Consider the following 18,933-nt stretch of genomic DNA (forward strand, 5'->3'; position numbering starts at 1 on the left):
TATTTAAATCGTCTTCCGGAAAATGGTTTTGTGTAAAATAAAAAACAAAAAAAATTATAATACCGACTTCCAGATGTCGGTAAAATTAAATAGTATGTAATAAATTAATATTTTCAATTAACTTTAAATAAATCGTCCTCCGAATGACGGTTTTATATAAGTTAAAAAATAATTTAATATAAAATACCGACCTCCCGATGTCAATATTATTTAATTAACATGATTACTTTTTATTTATCTTAAAATTTAATGTGATACCGACCTCATGAGGTCGGTATTTTTTATTATATCTAATTACTTTTAATAAAAGCGACATCCGGAGGTCGGTATGTTTAAAATATTCCTATTAATCATAATTTTGCTATTGTGCATAATATTAAAATTTCATTTTACACCTACGATTAATTGTTCAAAAAGTGTAACAATTTTGTATACTTACAAATAAAATGTTAGAATTGGTGAAATAAATAAAAAAATATCTATAATCCATATTTAGTGTATGAAACTACGTTGATATGAATTAGGAGATAATTATACTTATATTTATAGAGTAATGTACAAATCCTATCAGTCCGTCATCTAATCATAAACGTAATATCTCATGTCATGATGTAGTAGAGGTGAAGAGCTAACATATAATCCACTCCAGTATGAAATGCGAGATAGTATTATTATATACGTTCGATCTTGAATGGATGTCAAGTGTAGTGATCACCTCCTAATTATGATGACATGTAAAGGATACTTCATCGGAGTATGAAATACGTTGATTAATTATATATATATTCCTCGAGTAGTTTAACAAATCAAGTCTTATATACTAGTGGTTCAGATATGAAATACATTATCAATTAAAGAAATACCGATGATCAATTCAAAGAGATTTATATATTAAATTTGATATTGATAAACTTTTGTTGATCAATAAAATTAAATTTATATAATTAGAAGGTATATAATTTAAATTTATAAAATTAACTTGATTGATAAATTAAATTTATTAAATTAAACTTTTGTTGATGTGTAGTTAAATTATATATATGGCCAAACACATATACAACCCCTCTAACTTGTCCACATTTTTCATTTTGGCACTTTATCTTAGCCTTGTTCCATTTTAACCCTTGAACTCCATTTTTTATGCTCCATTTTAACACGAAATACTATTTTTATGATTTATTTATTTTTATATATATTCTTCATTTGCAACTTCTTATTTTAAATCGACATGTGTCATTTTATTTTAGTTAAAAAATTAAAAATTAACAAAAAATAATTCTTTTTAAAAAATAATAATTTCTTTTTAAGAGTGTTATGTATTTTTGTGTGAAAAATAACCGACGAAATTGTGTTGGTTTTCTTTCTTTAAAATCACTGACAACCTAACAAAGTCAGTCGAGTTTTAACATTGTATAGTAGTGTTATTAGCAATGAACAAGAGTCTTTTTTTAGTAGTGTTATTAACTAAGTCAGTCGAGTCTTTTTAAAGATGGGTTTTTTTATTCGTATTGATTTATATTAAAAATTAAAAGTGAGTATTTGCGTTAAATTTAGATAGCCTAGATGATAAGAAAAAATAAATAAGTAGTGTTATTTAATTTGATTGAATGTTTAAGAAAGAAAATCAAAGAACTTTCGTCAATTTATTTTCATGCAAAAATACAGAGAAATATCAAAAAATAATATTATTGTTTGAAAATTTTTATGTTCGTTTGCGAATGTTTAATTTTTTTAATTAACAGGCACACGTCTATTTTTTTAAAATAAGAAATTGCAATTGAAGAACATAAATAAAAACAAATCCTAAAAATTAAGGTTGTCTAAAAAATTATATATTTTAGTATGCATGATTTATAAAAATATTATTATTTTTAAATTATTATATTTATCGATAGTTAAACTCAAAATAATTACTTTACTTATATTTTAAAATATTAGATGTTTTTAATAATGTGTGAAAATATTTTAATATGTAGTATTTTATTAATCGGCTAGCATTTCCTTATTCTTCGTCTAAATTATTTAAATTATAGTCCATTCTATTCCAATTTATTTCAATTCTAGCCCTCTTTCTATGCAATTCTCTTTCGATTTTAGCCTCTAATTTCAATTTAGTCGCAATTTTAGCCCTTTTGCTCATTGCAATTATTTCAGATTTCAATCAAACTCATCCCTTTTAATCTTGACCACCCATCTCACTCCAAGTTAATCTCAGCCTTACATCTATTTTAAATCAACGGTCAAGATCTATTTTCCTATTTTAATCTACCAAAAGGAGCCAACCCTTAACTAATTCATTCTTCATCTCTTTCTCCTTACCGCCGCCCAACCTCCTCCTCTCTCTCATTCTCCGTCCATTTCCGGCGAGAAGCAGCAGCCCTCCTCCCGCCGCCCTCCTCTTCTCATCTCTTCTCTCCTTGCTCCCTCCCGTCTCTTCTCACCGGCGAGAACGGCAACAACATCTCCGACGCTGCTCTGTCTCTCCCTCAACTGCTTCGGCCAGCGAGCTCCAAGCAATCAACATCAACAGCCGGCCAACTGACCCCGACCTCGATCTACTGCCCTTCTCCTTTAATTGAAGGTTAGGGTTTCATAATATTATTTTTAATTTCTTTCAATTTGAGTATTAAATTTGTTAATTAGTGTATTGAATTAGTTTTTTTTTATTGATTGTTAGTTTGATTGATTGTTAGTTAGTAAGTGAATGATTTAGGGGTTTTTGAAGGTTAGTTTGAATCAGGGATTATTTGATTGTTAGTTTGTGTTTGTTGATTGTGAAATGAAAATTTTAATGTTGGGGTTTGTTTGAATTAGGGTATCTTAGGATTTGTTTGAAATTCGGTATTTCTTGAGTTAATTAGTTTGATTTTGGAATTGTAAGATTAGATTGAATTAGGGTATTTAAGGAGTTGTTTGAATTTAGGATTTTAGCACTAGTTAGAATTTGGGATTTTAGGACTAGTTTGAATTTGTGATTTCAAGACTAGTTTGAATTTTGAATTTAGGACTAGTTTGAATTATTATTGAAGTTGAACTTAGAATTTGAACATGAACTTGAACTTAAAATTTGAAGTTAAACTTAGAACTTGAACTTGAAATTAGAACTTGAAATTAGAACTTGAACTTAGAATTTGAACTTGAAATTAGAACTTTAACTTGAACTTGAACTAGAACTTGAACTTAGAACTTGAACTTAAACTTGAAATTAAAACTTGAACTTGAACTTAAACTTAGAACTTAAACTTGTGTTTGTTGATTGTGAAATGAAAATTTTAATGTTGGGGTTTGTTTGAATTATTATTGAAATTGAACTTAGAATTTGAACATGAACTTGAACTTAGAATTTGAAGTTAAACTTAGAAGTTGAACTTGAAATTAGAACTTGAACTTGAAATTTAACTAATTTTAGAACTTTTCGTGCTAGGCAACTGAGGAAGCTCAACATCTAAAAAAGTTGATACAAGACTATATTGCTTCTTTCATCAAAGTAGGAGATAAGGTTGGTGCTTCTAAATTTCTAAAGTTCAAGTACAATTGTTTTCAATAATGTGTTTATTCCATCTAGTATTGATATTTAACTTTAATTTTATGATAATATTTTTGTGTCCATCGATTGTTTGTTAAGCATAAGTACCAACACTAGTTGATCCTATTGATGACAAAATTGATTTTCTTGCAAGATCGATTTGTGTCCATCTAGTGTTGACACTTAGCTTTAAATGTAGAAATAATATATTTGTTAAGCATGAGTACCAACACTAGTTGATCCTATTGATGACAAAATTGATTTTCTTGCAAGATCGATTTGTGTCCATCTAGTGTTGACACTTAGCTTTAAATTTAGAAATAATATATTTGTTAAGCATGAGTACCAACACTAGTTGATCCTATTGATGACAAAATTGATATTCTTGCAAGATCGATTTGTGTCCATCTAGTGTTGACACTTAGCTTTAAATTTAGAAATAATATATTTGTTAAGCATGAGTACCAACACTAGTTGATCCTATTGATGACAAAATTGATTTTCTTGCAAGATCGATTTGTGTCCATCTAGTGTTGACACTTAGCTTTAAATGTAGAAATAATATATTTGTTAAGCATGAGTACCAACACTAGTTGATCCTATTGATGACAAACTTGATTTTCTTGCAAGATCGATTTGTGTCCATCTAGTATTGACACTTAGCTTTAAATTTAGAAATAATATATTTGTTAAGCATGAGTACCAACACTAGTTGATCCTATTGATGACAAAATTGATTTTCTTGCAAGATCGATTTGTGTCCATCTAGTGTTGACACTTAGCTTTAAATGTAGAAATAATATATTTGTTAAGCATGAGTACCAACACTAGTTGATCCTATTGATGACAAACTTGATTTTCTTGCAAGATCGATTTGTGTCCATCTAGTATTGACACTTAGCTTTAAATTTAGAAATAATATATTTGTTAAGCATGAGTACCAACACTAGTTGATCCTATTGATGACAAAATTGATTTTCTTGCAAGATCGATTTGTGTCCATCTAGTGTTGACACTTAGCTTTAAATTTAGATAAGTTAAATTAAAAAATGTGGTTTTGTTGATGAATTTAGTTGTTGGAATTAAGTCAAAATTAAACTAGTTCAAGTTATAAAGTTGTTAAGTTGTTTAAATAAGTTAAATTAATTAATGTGGATTAGTTGGTGGATTTAGTGTTGTATTAAGTCAAAACTAAACTAGTTAAAGTTGTTAAGTTGTTTAAATAAGTTAAATTAATTAGTGTGGTTTTGTTGATGGATTTAGTTGTTGGAATTAAGTCAAAACTAAACTAGTTCAAGTTAAAAAGTTGTTAAGTTGTTTAAATAAGTTAAATTAACTAATGTGGTTTAGTTGGTGGATTTAGTGTTGTATTAAGTCAAAACTAAACTAGTTAAAGTTGTTAAGTTGTTTAAATAAGTTAAATTAAATAATGTGGTTTTGTTGATGGATTTAGTTGTTGGAATTAAGTCAAAACTAAACTAGTTAAAATTAAAAAGTTGTTAAGTTGTTTAAATAAGTTAAATTAAATAATGTGGTTTTGTCAATACTAAACTAGTTTTAGGACTACTACTAGTAAAATTATTATTAAATTTTATTTATAATATAATTGAACATCTATATTTTTGTAGATGGATCATCGTTTGTGTATGTATAATATGCATTATGAAACTGGTGCTGGTTTGAAACCTGAGTTTATTGACGGTGTTAGAAATTTTATTGAACATACAATGACACTTGACATTTTCAAGATTAATGGATTGGTTAGGTGTCCTTGTAGTGCATGTAAGTGCTTAAATTTTTTTAAACCAGATAGAGTTATGGTTCATTTGTACCGTAATGGATTTAAGCCTAGATATTTTGTATGGATTGATCATGGAGAAAGTGATCGATTGGATGGTATCTTTTATAATTTGATGCCTGTTGATGTATATAATATTAGTTGATACATATATATCGTTATAAATTTCAATTTTTATTTATAGAAAAAAGAATTGGAACGCACTCCCATTGAACTAGAGGTTTTCAAAAAGACTCATGTCAGGAAGAAAGAAAATGAGTCGGATCCGGATGTGTGGGTGGAGGAAAGGGCCGAACGAACTTTTGTAAGTTATTTAATATGAATAATATATATCAATAGTGAATATATTTATGGTATGTATATATATTGATGTCAATACATATATTTAATATGCAGAATGACTTTCATAAGTACGTCGCTGAGAATTTAGATAATTCGGTTCAATTGACACCTGAACTGTCCACTCAGATTCGGAAAGAAAAAGTGGTAGGAGGGACACACAAGGGTAGATGCTATGGTCTAGGCTCTCGCAACGATGTTAGACGCCTTCAGTCAGGCTTAGAAGGTATTGGATCGTCATGTCAAGCTGAGGCACTTGACGGTGTTTAGATTGCTGCTATGTCGGATCAAATAGCTAAACTTACAGCGGCACCAGCAGAGTCAGAGCGGAAAAGAGTAGCTGAACAAAAAAGCATGAGTGAGACCGTTCAGCAAATCAAATAACAAGTGATGAACCTCGCTCGTCGACCTACTACTTCGGCTCCCGATGACAACGACGATGAGAGTGATGAGGATGATTATGTAGATCTCACTCCCTAGTTTAGATCTCTGGACATTTATGAACTTTTTGAAATTTTAAAAGACTTTATAAGTCTTTAATTTATGATTTAGATACTTTTGAATGTTATTTTAAGTTTGTTGTTTTATGTTTTGTTTAGATTGTTTATAATTGTGTGTGTTTGATTGGGCTGAATAGTGTAGAATTGAAATAAATTGCATTTGCAGGTGGGCAGCAGAAGCTGCAAGCTGCTACTGTCAAAAATATTGCAGAAAAAGTGACGGACAGCGTGGTTTAGTCCGTCGCTTTTTTGGGTTTTAATTTTTTTAAAAACCCAGAAAAGCGACAGACAGCGTGGTTTTGTCCGTCGCTTTTTTAAGTTTTTAAAAATAAAATTTCTAGAAAAGCAACGGACAGTGTTCTTTTATCCATCGCTTTACTGGATTTTCAAAAAATAAATTTCCAGAAAAGCGACGGACTGCGTTACCCTTTAGAAATTAAAAAAAATGAAAATTAAAATAAAGCGACGTAATCCGTCGCTTTTTTTTAAAAAAATAATAATAAAAAAGAAGTAAAAAAACGACTCAGTCCGTCGCTAAAAGAGACGCAGTCCGTTGCTTTTTTAAAAATGACGTTGTCCGTCGCTTTTTGAAAAGCATCGAGCTAAAAAGCGACGGAAGTGACTGGGTCACTTTTCCGTCGATGTTGACCAAAAATGCGACGCAGTCCGTCGCTTTTGACCGTCGTTTTTTAACAATTTTTTAGTAGTGCCCGAAAGACTCCATACAAGCCCCTTAGTCCTCATAACATAAGAAATAGTACAATAAGAGTAATACATAATTTCAAGTCTTAAAAAGCCTTTCATAAAAGCAAGCGGAAGTCTAGACACTTTGTTTCATCATAGTCATCTATTACAATAGTGGATGAAATAGGGCCTAGCACATACAACATGTTCAAAAGGAAATACAAGAAATGGAAACTAAACAATAACTCCGTCCTCGAATCATAAGGACTCACCAAGCTCAGGAACAATCAAATCCAAGCTCTAGCCACAAGTATGATCACCTCTAGTGCCGGACACTACACTTGGAGAAAATGTAGGCAAAAGTAAGTGTTTAGTAAAAAAATGCAGTAAGTGTGGTAGTCATGCATAAAAACACTGGAAACATGCAAAAATGGACATTTCATTTGAAAGCATGCACTTTACCAAGTTTAAACATCATCATAGAGATAGTTGGAAAACATAAGTCAAAACATCATCTTCAACACAAGCTAGCATCATCTTTGGAACATTTGAACACTTACATGATACTTCTTGAAGCATGTCTTAGTTCACTATTAAACATCTTGTTATTGTGGGAAATAAGCCTTAATCGACATGAGACCATGTGAGTTGAAACATGGAATCCGGTGACTCCCTCACCGAAAAGGGTTGGTCTACTTGCCTAAGGTGGAACTGGTAACTCTTAGCTTAGGTGGATCCACTAGCTAAATATCCTACGGGGGCACGTAGTTTATGGAATAGGGATATTTTTACTAGAAACCCGGCCTGCCTTACTATGGGAGAGCTTCCATCTCAAGAGATTTCTTCTAGAAACCCGACCTTACTACTAGAGAGCTTCCATCTCATACAATATCCATTCAGTGCTAAGCATTAAATTTCCACAGAGTAGTTAATTCTTTATCAACATCATTACTCATGAAAGGGCGCCCTTGGCCTACCGATTCAAAGTACATCATTGGGATAGCTCTTTTTGGTTACTCATGAAAATGTGTCATTGGCCTACCAATTCAAGGTACATCATTACTTTAGATCTTTAGACCATGCATGAGCAACTATCACCATCCATAATCACTTTTACTCTTAGATTCAATAAGGTGAGAAATGTCTTTCAACCTTAGAATCATTACTATTGTGAGAAAACCTTTCGCATCATGTTCATTATGAGTTCATGAGAATAACCTTTGAATCAGCCTACAACAACTAACATAATCATTAACACTTTACTCTCAAAGCATCATTAAGACAATTAGATAGACTTCATAGAAAATGCATAATCTCATACTTTATCTCCTTGAGGTTCAAAGCTCACCTTGAATCAACACATCTAGAATTTAAGCATTAGACATGGATTTCATTATAAATCATGTGATTCTATCACCTCATGCATTAATTCATAAAATTTCCTCTTTCATCAACAAAGACCCACATTATATCATCAACTTTGAGAAATATGGGGATTTCATGGGTTCTTGGGGATACATCATAAAAATCATAGGAAATCAGCAATTCATGCTTAATATAACTCAATTCAATCATTAAAATCAAGTTTTAAAGGAACCCGTGACTTTTGAATCAAGTCCTAACAATTGGGGATTTCTACAATTTGAAATTGAAGGTTTTGAGAGGGCTCCATGGATGAAAGTTATCCATGGATGAAGACTACCATACCTTAATCACAATGCCCAAAGAAATTGATGTGCAAAACCTTGCTCTTCAAACCATTGCTCAAATCATCATCATCATCATCTTCTTTTTCTTCTAAAGAGAGAATTTTTTTGGGAGGAGGTTTTGGTTTTCTTTTGGGATTTAGGAGGAATGAATTAAATGAGGTGAATTTGGGGTTAAAAGAGCTCATATAGGGGTTCTAAATATAGACAAAACGACATAGTATAGAAATCAATTAATTAGGAAAAGACCCAATTTCCCCTAAGTTAAACTGTCAGCTGTCTCCGACCTGCTGACCTACGGACCTAGTCGACGGACCGTGGATGGACCTACGGTCCGTCTCGGTGAACCGTGGTTGGTGGTCAGAGTATTTGGCCTTGACCTACGGCCACGGTCCGTAGGTCCCTTCCGTGGTCCATGCTGGGACCATTTCTGAGTGCCCAACGACGGACCCAGTCGACGGGCCGTGGTCTGACCCACGAACCATCCTGGTGGACCGTCGATCGGGATCAGAGACTAGGAATTATGGGGCACCAACCATGAACCACACCTACGGTCCGTGGTCCACTCCAAAGGCCATGGGTGGGTGGCGTGGTTTCACTGCACCAGATCCTGGAAATGCCCCTTTTTGGATCGGGGAGTTACGAAACTGTAGTCATTTTTTTTAATGTTTCCTTAAAATTAAAGGTATATATAAAGATTGAAGTTTAGGTTTATAACATTAAAAGAAATCTTTTAAAGATGTGTTAGACTTACAAGAATGAATGCTTTGATGTTCTGATTTGTGATAGGATATCCAAATTCTCCACTCTCCATCACTTTAAGTAAATCATCAACCAAATCTTCATTTCCAGACTTACCATTACATTTCTTACCTTTTGCTCGATTATCTAGATGATCATTAATGATTTTTCTCCAAGATTTTATCAACATTTAAGTACGCCTTTGACAATTTGGACTTTATTCCACTAATGTTATGAATCCATTTTTGGGAAGGGAACAAATCGGTTAAGTCGAATCCTCCCTTTATCAACTTATTTCGATCATGTATGATTTTTCACCTACATGTTGTAGTATTCGCAAACCAAAAAAAATTGTTTGATAAGTTGATCAATTAGTCAGGTGTACTTGAAATGAGATTTGATATTGTTAAAGAATGACAAAAGTTTCATATCGGGGGTTTATGAGATGGGTGGACTCCTTATAAAGACTGGACAATCTTCCTCTCTTTGAGCTAACTTTTGGGGTGCGAGTTAGTCCAACACCTAATTTAACATGGTATCAAAGCAGGGCTTATCTCACCAAATATTGGGCCCCCAAAATCAAAATTATTCATACACCAAATGCTAAGCACTGGGTGAAGTGGGGTGTTAAAGATTTGACCATCTTTGAGCTAAGAAGTTCGAGGACACAAACTTTCCTCATATTTCTCTAATAATCTCAATATGAACTATCCAATGTTGGTGCAATCATAAAAATATGATACTTGCCGACATAATTTTTGGCCTATTTGCCAGAAAAAGATCTTGAGTTTTCATTAATTGCTCCAAATTTCCTATAAAAGGTAGGCTCCATGGTCCAGGAGGCAAGATTTTGTTTGGAGATTTCAATTTCTTTCCTTTCAAGATTTCGTTGAAGGAGGTTCGGATGAACCCTTATTCTTTGCTAGCTTCGTCCCTCCTAGCCCTTATTGACACCCACAACCATCACCAGTATAGAATCTACTTACAATAATAAGGTAAAAAAAATTTAATTCATTTAGTAATTAATAGATGATATGCTAAAACAAAAATCACCTAATTAAAATATTAGCCATAAATCAATTATTCAGAGAAAATTTCCCATTCTCACAATTTTTGTTACCGGAGTTCTTCTCATACAGTTTACCAGAGGCGTATCCAGTATGTTGGAATGATGGGTGCTATTATGAAAATGTGGATCTAATCGGTTTGACATTTAGGTTCGTATCATTGAAAATAGTTAAAAATTTAAATATGTAGGTCTAAAATTGAAATGATTAATTAATCAAAACGTCAAAAGTGCTACCAATAACCACTTAGAGAGGTGTTACCTAATTTTAGAAAGAAAAATAATACAAGATATATATAAAATTCGAATTTCTAATCTCAATCATCATTGCATTATATGATACTTCGATTGTGGGTTCACACATCTATATTTAATAAAAATTTAAAAATATACCAATACTAAATATGATTTCAGGAGGAAAACATGGGTTCACGTAAACCCGGTGACCCCCTTTTACATACGCCTCTGCAGTTTACTAACTAAAACTTGAATGTACCGTAATATTATTAGCTTTTCTATTGACAAAAGTTTGGTCAAATACAAACTATGACAATGTTTCAATTAAATACCTAAACACATGATAGATGTTTCTACTAGATATTTTCTACTAAAAAATTTAAATAAAATTTTGTGCATGTTCTCAAGCATCATAAGTAAAAGGGCATGCTAGCCATTTAAATTATATCACTTCCTTTTAGCACCACTAACCAATAAAACCTCATGCATATGTCAATCGATGATGACGTCATGATGTGCATATATAAAGAAGGATACTTACGTTATATGATTAACTTATCTATGTAATGAACACTTTGAGAATATGTACAAAAACTTTTTCATAATAGAAGCTGAAAGTGTCTAATACAAATACTTTATCATATGTTTGGTGCTCAATTATAATAGTCTATAGTTTAAGTATATAAATAAGATTTACTATCATGTTCAAGCGGTTCGACCTAAAAATTTATTATAAGAATCATCCACATTTGCATAGCTTTGATAAATCGAATACACAGACCCTTAAATTTTCCAAATTGTGTTAAATTGCTACACTTATAAAGGAGTTTAAGTGTCCAATAGATACTAATAATAATTTAAATGTTTAAATAAAATTATCTGACAAATTTAAAGAGCTACACATATATTTAGCTATAGTCGGTACATGAAAAAGGATTATAGGAGATTTGAAAAAGATTCATAAAGATATGTAGTAGCTAGTTGACAAATATGGTAGAGAGAGATATAGCATATATTACCTAGATAGTGATATTCCTAAAAAGCAAATATGTACGTATGATATATATATATATATATATATATATATATATATATATATATATACCACTAAACAATAAAAATCTATCGTTAATTAGAAGGGTATCCTATTTGTTTATCCCTCCGCAACCGAGTAGGCAATTAATCGCAAGTACCAATGACAGTGATATTCCTAAAAAACAAATATGTACGTATGGTATATATCTACCGCTAAACAATAAAAATCTATCGTTAATTAGAAGGGTATCCTACTTGTTGATCCCTCCGCAACTGAGTAGGCAATTAATCGCAAGTACCAATGACAGTGATATTCCTAAAAAACAAATATGTACATATGGTATATATGTACCGCTAAACAATAAAAATCTATCGTTAATTAGAAGGGTATCCTACTTGTTGATCCCTCCGCAACTGAGTAGGCATTAGGTCGAGTTCTAGACTTAAGCTTGTCTTAAGATTACCAATACCAATGCAGTTTGTTCTTAATGCAATTACTCCTTGCCATAGTAATGGTTTCTTTTAGAGATGTCAAATGAACGGATTGAGTTGAAACTAGAGATATTAAAATGGGTTGAAATAAAAATTGGGTTGGGTTTTGACCCGCCCAAGTTTACTTTGGGCTCAAATGGGCTTAAAAGCGGGTTGGGTCTTGACTCGCTTAATCTCAATAATTTTAATATATTGTTATTTAAGTTTTATAACCACCATTTGAATTTCAACTCAAGAAAATTATTTTTAAAAAAAGTTACAAATGGATAGATAAATCCGAAAAGATATAAAATAGATAGTAATTCATACCTTTAAATAGTAACATACATTACATCAATGAAAATAAAGAGTCTTAAAACGGGTTGAAATTGGAGATTAAATTGGGCTCAATTGAGAATTCTCTTAAAATGGGTTAAGACTTGATGGGTTGAGATTGAACCCCATTCAAATTATCTTAAACTCAACCCTTCAAATTATGAGCAGATTAATTACCTATAGTTGGGCTCATTTTTGACGCCCCTAGTTTCTTTCTTATATATTATGAGCTTGCCCTCTTTTTATTCAGTTTTGTTTAATTATTGACTGAATTAATTCCTGAACTCCAAGTTAGAATAAATACTAGCTATAAATACACCCATAGAAATATACTTAGCAGATGATAGGATCATACAACCTATAGAAAAAAGTATAATAAGTGCAGTAAAAGGTAACTTTATATACCAAAAATTTAAATTCATAATAAGTGCTAACTACTCAATAGCAATAAATGACAGGAATATAGATAAATCGCTAGTATTATTTTGGAAAATGTCAGGGATAGAGCTAGCCCCAGGAAGTAAATATTTACAACTAGATGTAAAAACTTGTATGTTTTAACAACAAAACATAAGATAACAGCAAAAAATAAAATAAAAAAAATAAAAATAGAAAATCCTTTTGAGAGAATAGTTACAGTCATAGATAATAATGACTATAGTTATAATGAGATTGACATAAAAGAAGATTTAGAAATAGTAAAAGAAAGATTAAGCACATAAAAAAGAATAAACTATGAAATACCCCAAATATCATAAAAAATGAGTACCTCAAGAAGAATAGATAAAACTCCACAAAAATCAATAGAAGAAGAAATAAAACCATATCATTATTACATAACGGGAGTAATGGAGCAACAAAAATATCTAATATTAATAAATACAGGACAAGAAGAAAACTATATTACAAGAGAATTAGTAACAGAAGATGAAATAATTACTACTGAAGAAAACTAAAAGCATGGCGAATTCCGTAGTAACTATCTTCTAATTTTACTGTTTCTTTTTCTAACGTTAAACTTAGATTGTCACCTATTTTCTTATATCTTCTTCCTAGATTAGAAAATATTATCTTTATTTTTAGTCCGTTATAGTTTTCATATGTTTTTTCATCTATTGCGTACTTTTCTTTATTCATTTATAAATTGTGTTGTAGTTTATATTCTAAGTTTTCTATTTGTATTTGTAGATATAAAATAGTTTTTCTCTGTGCTATTATAGATTTTTTACAAATTCTGCAAATATATTACTGTTAAGTCTATTTTGCCTATGTCTCAATTCTTGTCTTTTTGCTATAATTATTTCAGTAAGTTTTTGTCTATATTCGTTATACTCGTTATACATTGTATCTTTAAATATTGAATATATTTATATTCTATTTTAGATATATTATCTATTAATTGATCTAATTTATCGTTATCAGTTTTTGTGATATTGAGTTGTTTATATTCTAGATACCATTTTTTTGGTTAATTTTCTTCTTATTTTTCTACTAATATATATTTTTTTATCCATATCTCAAAATTACTTTAAAACACCTTAAATAAATCAATCCATAAGCTGAAAAGATATTTTGGGTAAGCTAATTATAATGGTCCCTTGCTCATTTATTAGTAACTCCACATGGTACGGGGTTAAGCTGCAACCACATATCGTTTTTTTTTTTTTTGGTTTTCACATTGGAGCTCGACTGAATTCGAATTCGCGCCGAAAAGTCCCACATTGGGGGGTAAAGCGCTCCCAACAAAGGTGACTCCGTACCCAAGGGGGCTCAAACCCGAGACCTCTTGGTTAAGGATGAAGGAGTACTTACCACTCCATCACAACCCTTGTTGGTGCAGCCACATATTGTTACAACAAATTAAAAATAACTTTTAACGATAATAAATATACTCATTAACAAAAAGTAATAAAGTCTTTATTGATATTAATTAATTGTCATTGGATCCACGGTCGATATATGTTTTAAAGTCATTTGCAAAATATGTTAAATGCAGCTAAAAATATATTTTTAGCGCCAATTACACAAGAATTGAAAAGGATAGTTTTATAAATTATATTTATGCAAAGAATTTACTATTAAATGAACATATTATCTAATATTTGACGGAAGAACTTATCTAATGTTGCAGTAGCTTACGTTTTTGTGCTATTTGGGAAAAGTCACCAAAGTTAGCAAGCACATGGTATGCTAGTCGTACAATTCCAACGTGTTCTATTTCTGCGGTGATAAAGAAAGGTGTCAACAACGTAAAATAATGAACATAATTTTATTTTTACAAATATTTTGTTCTAAAATATATTTTCTTATTTTTCTTATTATTTTAACTTTTTTTTTCTTATGAATATTATTTTTTGTTTCTTTCTATTTTTTTCTTCAAAATTCATTGTCATCTCTATTGAACTTCCTCATTTAATTTCAATGTCACAATTTTTACCACATGTCCACCCTCCCTCTTTTATTACGACTCCCTTTGTCCCTAATTACTTGTTCACTTTTTTTTAGTTGTCCCTAATTACTTGTCTATTTTGACAAATCAAGAAAGGACAATTTTTTTCACCTATTATACCCTCAATTAATTACTTTGAAAAATGTAAAACTTCTTGAAAATCTTAAAATTTTAATTCACCCACTTCATAATTAATAAGGGTAAAATGGTAAACTCACTATGACAATCATTGTTTTCTTAATATGTGTGTCAATTCAAAAGTCGACAAGTAATTAGGGACAGAAGGAGTATTAGTTTAACTCTCTTCAATTTTAAAACTTTATATAAATATTCTTTTACATTTTGAAAATTTTGATAAACCCACTAGATATCAAGATGATTGTAAGGTATCATTTACTTATTTTATTTGAATTTCAATCAAGCTATTCTTATTTTTGGAGAATTCATTGATTCTTTCAAATTTATCATTTTTAATTTTGAAAGTTATATGAAAACGAGATAAATTAATTGATGATACCTTTAAAATTTTAAAATTTCTTAGAAAAATAATTAATTTTGTTATCAATAACTCAACAAAGTCTAGAAAATAGTATGATATTTTTTTAAAAATCACCGAAGAAAAGAAAGTTGGCTAAAGAAGAAGAAAAAAAACGAAAATGAGAGAGGAGCTCAGCTTGAATGTGGGGTGGGGGTGAGAGGCGAAGAAAAAAGAAAGAAAATGGGGGTGGGGGTCAGCTTGAACGTGGGGTGGGAGTTGAAGTGAAATTTAAGGAGAATTCAAAATTAAAGTAAAAGAAAATAAATTAAAAAGTAAATGAGAAAAAAATAAAGAAAAACCTAAAATAAAAAAATATATATTATACTCCCTCCATTTCATATTAATTGAATTTTTGAGGTGTTTCACACCCTTTAAGAAAAGTAGATTAAGAAATAAATTGAACATAGTTTTCCATTTTTATCCTTATTAATTATTGTCAAATTTATGATTAAAATAACTAAATATTAATTAATCACTAATTCCAATACTAACTAATGAAGGGTAAAATTGGAAGAACATTCTAAATGTAGTCTTGAAAACTGAACAATTAAGTTAATTTGAAAAATTAAAATGTCTCAACAATTCAATTACTCCATGGAGGGAGTAAGTTAAATTAATATGTGTCACATAATGATTGGTGTGTGATAATATTTGCTTTTCAAAATCTGAAAGTAATTAAAACGCGATATAATAGTATCATTTCCAAATTATTTAATGGAGTAATTAAATTCCATATTGTGATTTGATGTATACCACCAATCAAGGAGTTGCAATTGTAGTCTAAAGCTAGTATAAAACCCAAAACAGTGACAAGAAATCCACAATTTTCACTCAACTATAACCTGCATTTAAATCATGAAACCATCAATTTAAACCCAATCCCCAACGTTCCTTAATTTCCATTTAATAACTCCCCAGTCATTACCTAATAATTATCACCCTTTGTAACAATAAACATATGCATTATACAATTCACAACTCGCCTGAAAGGAAAGTTGTTTTACCTGGAGTCTGCGGTTTCTCTTCTCCCCGCACACGTTTTGCCTAACTCTGTTACTGGTGTTACGCTAATCACCCAATTAACTTAAATCAATTCATGGGCCAAGTGTTAAAAGGGTATTAAACAAAGGAAAAATTACAGAAATCTCACATTTTAAGTTTACTTATTACCATTATCCCCTATAAGTTTTACAAATCTCCAAAATCTCTCATTTTCGTGCATTAGATTAGTGTATCAGCGCTTATATTATTGTATCTCGCGCATCATATTAATGTATCACCGCTTATATTATTGTATCCCACGCATCAGATTAATGTATCAGCACTTATATTATTGTATCACGGGCATGTATCAGCGCTTATATTATTGTATCTCGCGCATCAAATTAATGTATCAACGCTTATATTATTGTATCCGTTTGAGGGATTTCTGTAATTATAAACTTTTAAGGGATAAATTGTAATTTTGTCTTAGAAGTATGTGATTTCTGTAATTTGCCCTTAAACAAATTATGTACTTGGCCCATTAACTATCAACTATTAGTTATTTGCTAAATACTCGTAATTATCGAATAGTTTAAAATTTTCATTTAAATTTTACAGGAAGAGTCAAAATAGTCCTAGTTCTCAAAACGACCTAGCGGGTCATTACATCACCTACCACTTAAACAAACGTTAGTCTTTGAACGGAAAAAGAAAAGAACTCACCTGAACGCTAAAAAAGCTGAGGATATCTACTCCTCATGTCTGACTCTGTCTCTTATGTAGCCTCCTCCACTGGACGATGCTTCCATTGAACCTTTACTGAAGCAATCTCTTTCGACCTCAACTTTCGAATTTGCCTATCCAAAATGGTTACTGGCTCCTTCTCAAAAGTCAATTTTTGCTCAAGTAACACCGAATCCCATTGAATCACATGAGCACCACCCTGATGATTACTTTTTTAACATCGAAATATGAAATACGAGATGAACACCCGACAAACCAGGTGGCAAAGCCAACTGATACGCCACCTCACCAATACGCTCTCTACAATCTCGAAAGGACCAATATACCTTGGGCTCAACTTGCCTTTCTTTCCAAATCTATTCACACCCTTCATGGGCGAAACTTTCAATAGAACCCGCTCTCCCACCATGAACTCCAAATCGCGAACCTTCTGATTTGCATAACTTTTTTGCCTACTCTAAGCCATGAGAAGCCTATCTTGGATCAACTTGACCTTGTCCAAGGACTCCCTCAACAAATCTGTACCCCACAGTCTAAACTCAAATGCATCAAACCAACTAATTGGAGATCGACATCTCCTACCATACAAAGCCTCAAATGGTGCCATCTCAATGCTCGAGTGGTAACTATTATTGTAAGCAAACTCCGCTAAAGGCAAAAATTGATCCCAGTGACCACAAAAGTTGATCAGACATGCCCGCAACATGTCCTCAAGAACCTGAATAGTCCGTTCAGACTGACCATCAGTCTGAAGGTGAAAGGTTGTGCAAAGATCCACCTGAGTGCCCAACTCATTCTAAATAGACCGCTAGAAATGAGATGTAAATTGTGTGCCACGATTTGAAATAATAGAAACAGGAACCCCATACAAACTGACTATCTCTCGAATATAGATCTTGGCCAACTTCTCTGAATTATAGGTAGTCTGAACTGGTACAAAGTGTGCAGACTTAGTCAATCGATCCACGATGACCCATATAACATCAAACTTACCCAAAGTACGTGGCAAACCTACCACAAAGTCCATAGCAATACGCTCTTACTTCTACTAAGGTATAGGCATCCTCTGAGTCACACCTCCAGACTTTTGGTGTTCATACTCACTTGCTGACAATTTAAACACCGAGATATAAAATCTATTATGTCCCTCTTCATACGACACCACTAATAATGTTGCTTCAAGTCACGATACATCTTAGTAGCCCCCGAATGAATAGAGTACCTCGAACTATGGGCCTCCTCCATGATCAATTTAGTCAATTCACCGGTCGGAGGAACACAAATATGACCTTTTATCCACAAAACTCCCTTACTATCAAGAGTTGCATCCTTGGCTTCTCCTTTTGACACCTTGTCTCTAATCTTACATAAATCACCGTCATCAAACTGTTGAGCCTGAATCTGCTCCAACAAGGATGACCTAGCCTCCATATAAGCCAATACCTTACCAGATTCTGAACTATCAAGCCTCACTAAGCTATTGGCCAAGGATTAGACATCCTTAGCTAAAGGGCGCTCGCCAGCCTGCAATAAGGCTAGACTACCTATACTTACCGCCTTCCGACTCAAGGCATCTGCTACCACATTTGCCATACCCGGATGATAAATAATAGTCAATTCGTAGTCTTTGAGCAACTCCAACCATCTCCGTTGCCTCAATTTGATATCCTTCTGATTGAATATATACTGGAGACTACGATGATCCGTGAACACCTCACAATGCACACCATAAATATAATGCCTCCAAATTTTCAATGCAAACACAAAAGTCGCCAACTC

General features: G+C 31.8%; 1 protein-coding gene across 1 annotated transcript; it reads right to left on the bottom strand.

Annotated features, from left to right (window-relative positions):
• Positions 1 to 2,343: 2,343 nt before the first annotated feature.
• On the bottom strand, positions 2,344 to 17,563 carry LOC125839912 (uncharacterized). The gene is made up of 3 exons (XM_049518883.1): positions 17,411 to 17,563; positions 17,225 to 17,353; positions 2,344 to 2,490 (listed from the first exon to the last, which is right to left on the bottom strand). The coding sequence occupies exons 1-3, from the start codon at positions 17,561 to 17,563 to the stop codon at positions 2,344 to 2,346; spliced, it is 429 nt and encodes a 142-aa protein (XP_049374840.1).
• Positions 17,564 to 18,933: the final 1,370 nt, after the last annotated feature.

The sequence above is a fragment of the Solanum verrucosum genome, unplaced genomic scaffold (genome assembly GCF_900185275.1).
Source record: "Solanum verrucosum unplaced genomic scaffold, falcon-dt-bn FXZP01000177.1, whole genome shotgun sequence".
NCBI classification, from domain to species: Eukaryota; Viridiplantae; Streptophyta; class Magnoliopsida; order Solanales; family Solanaceae; genus Solanum; species Solanum verrucosum.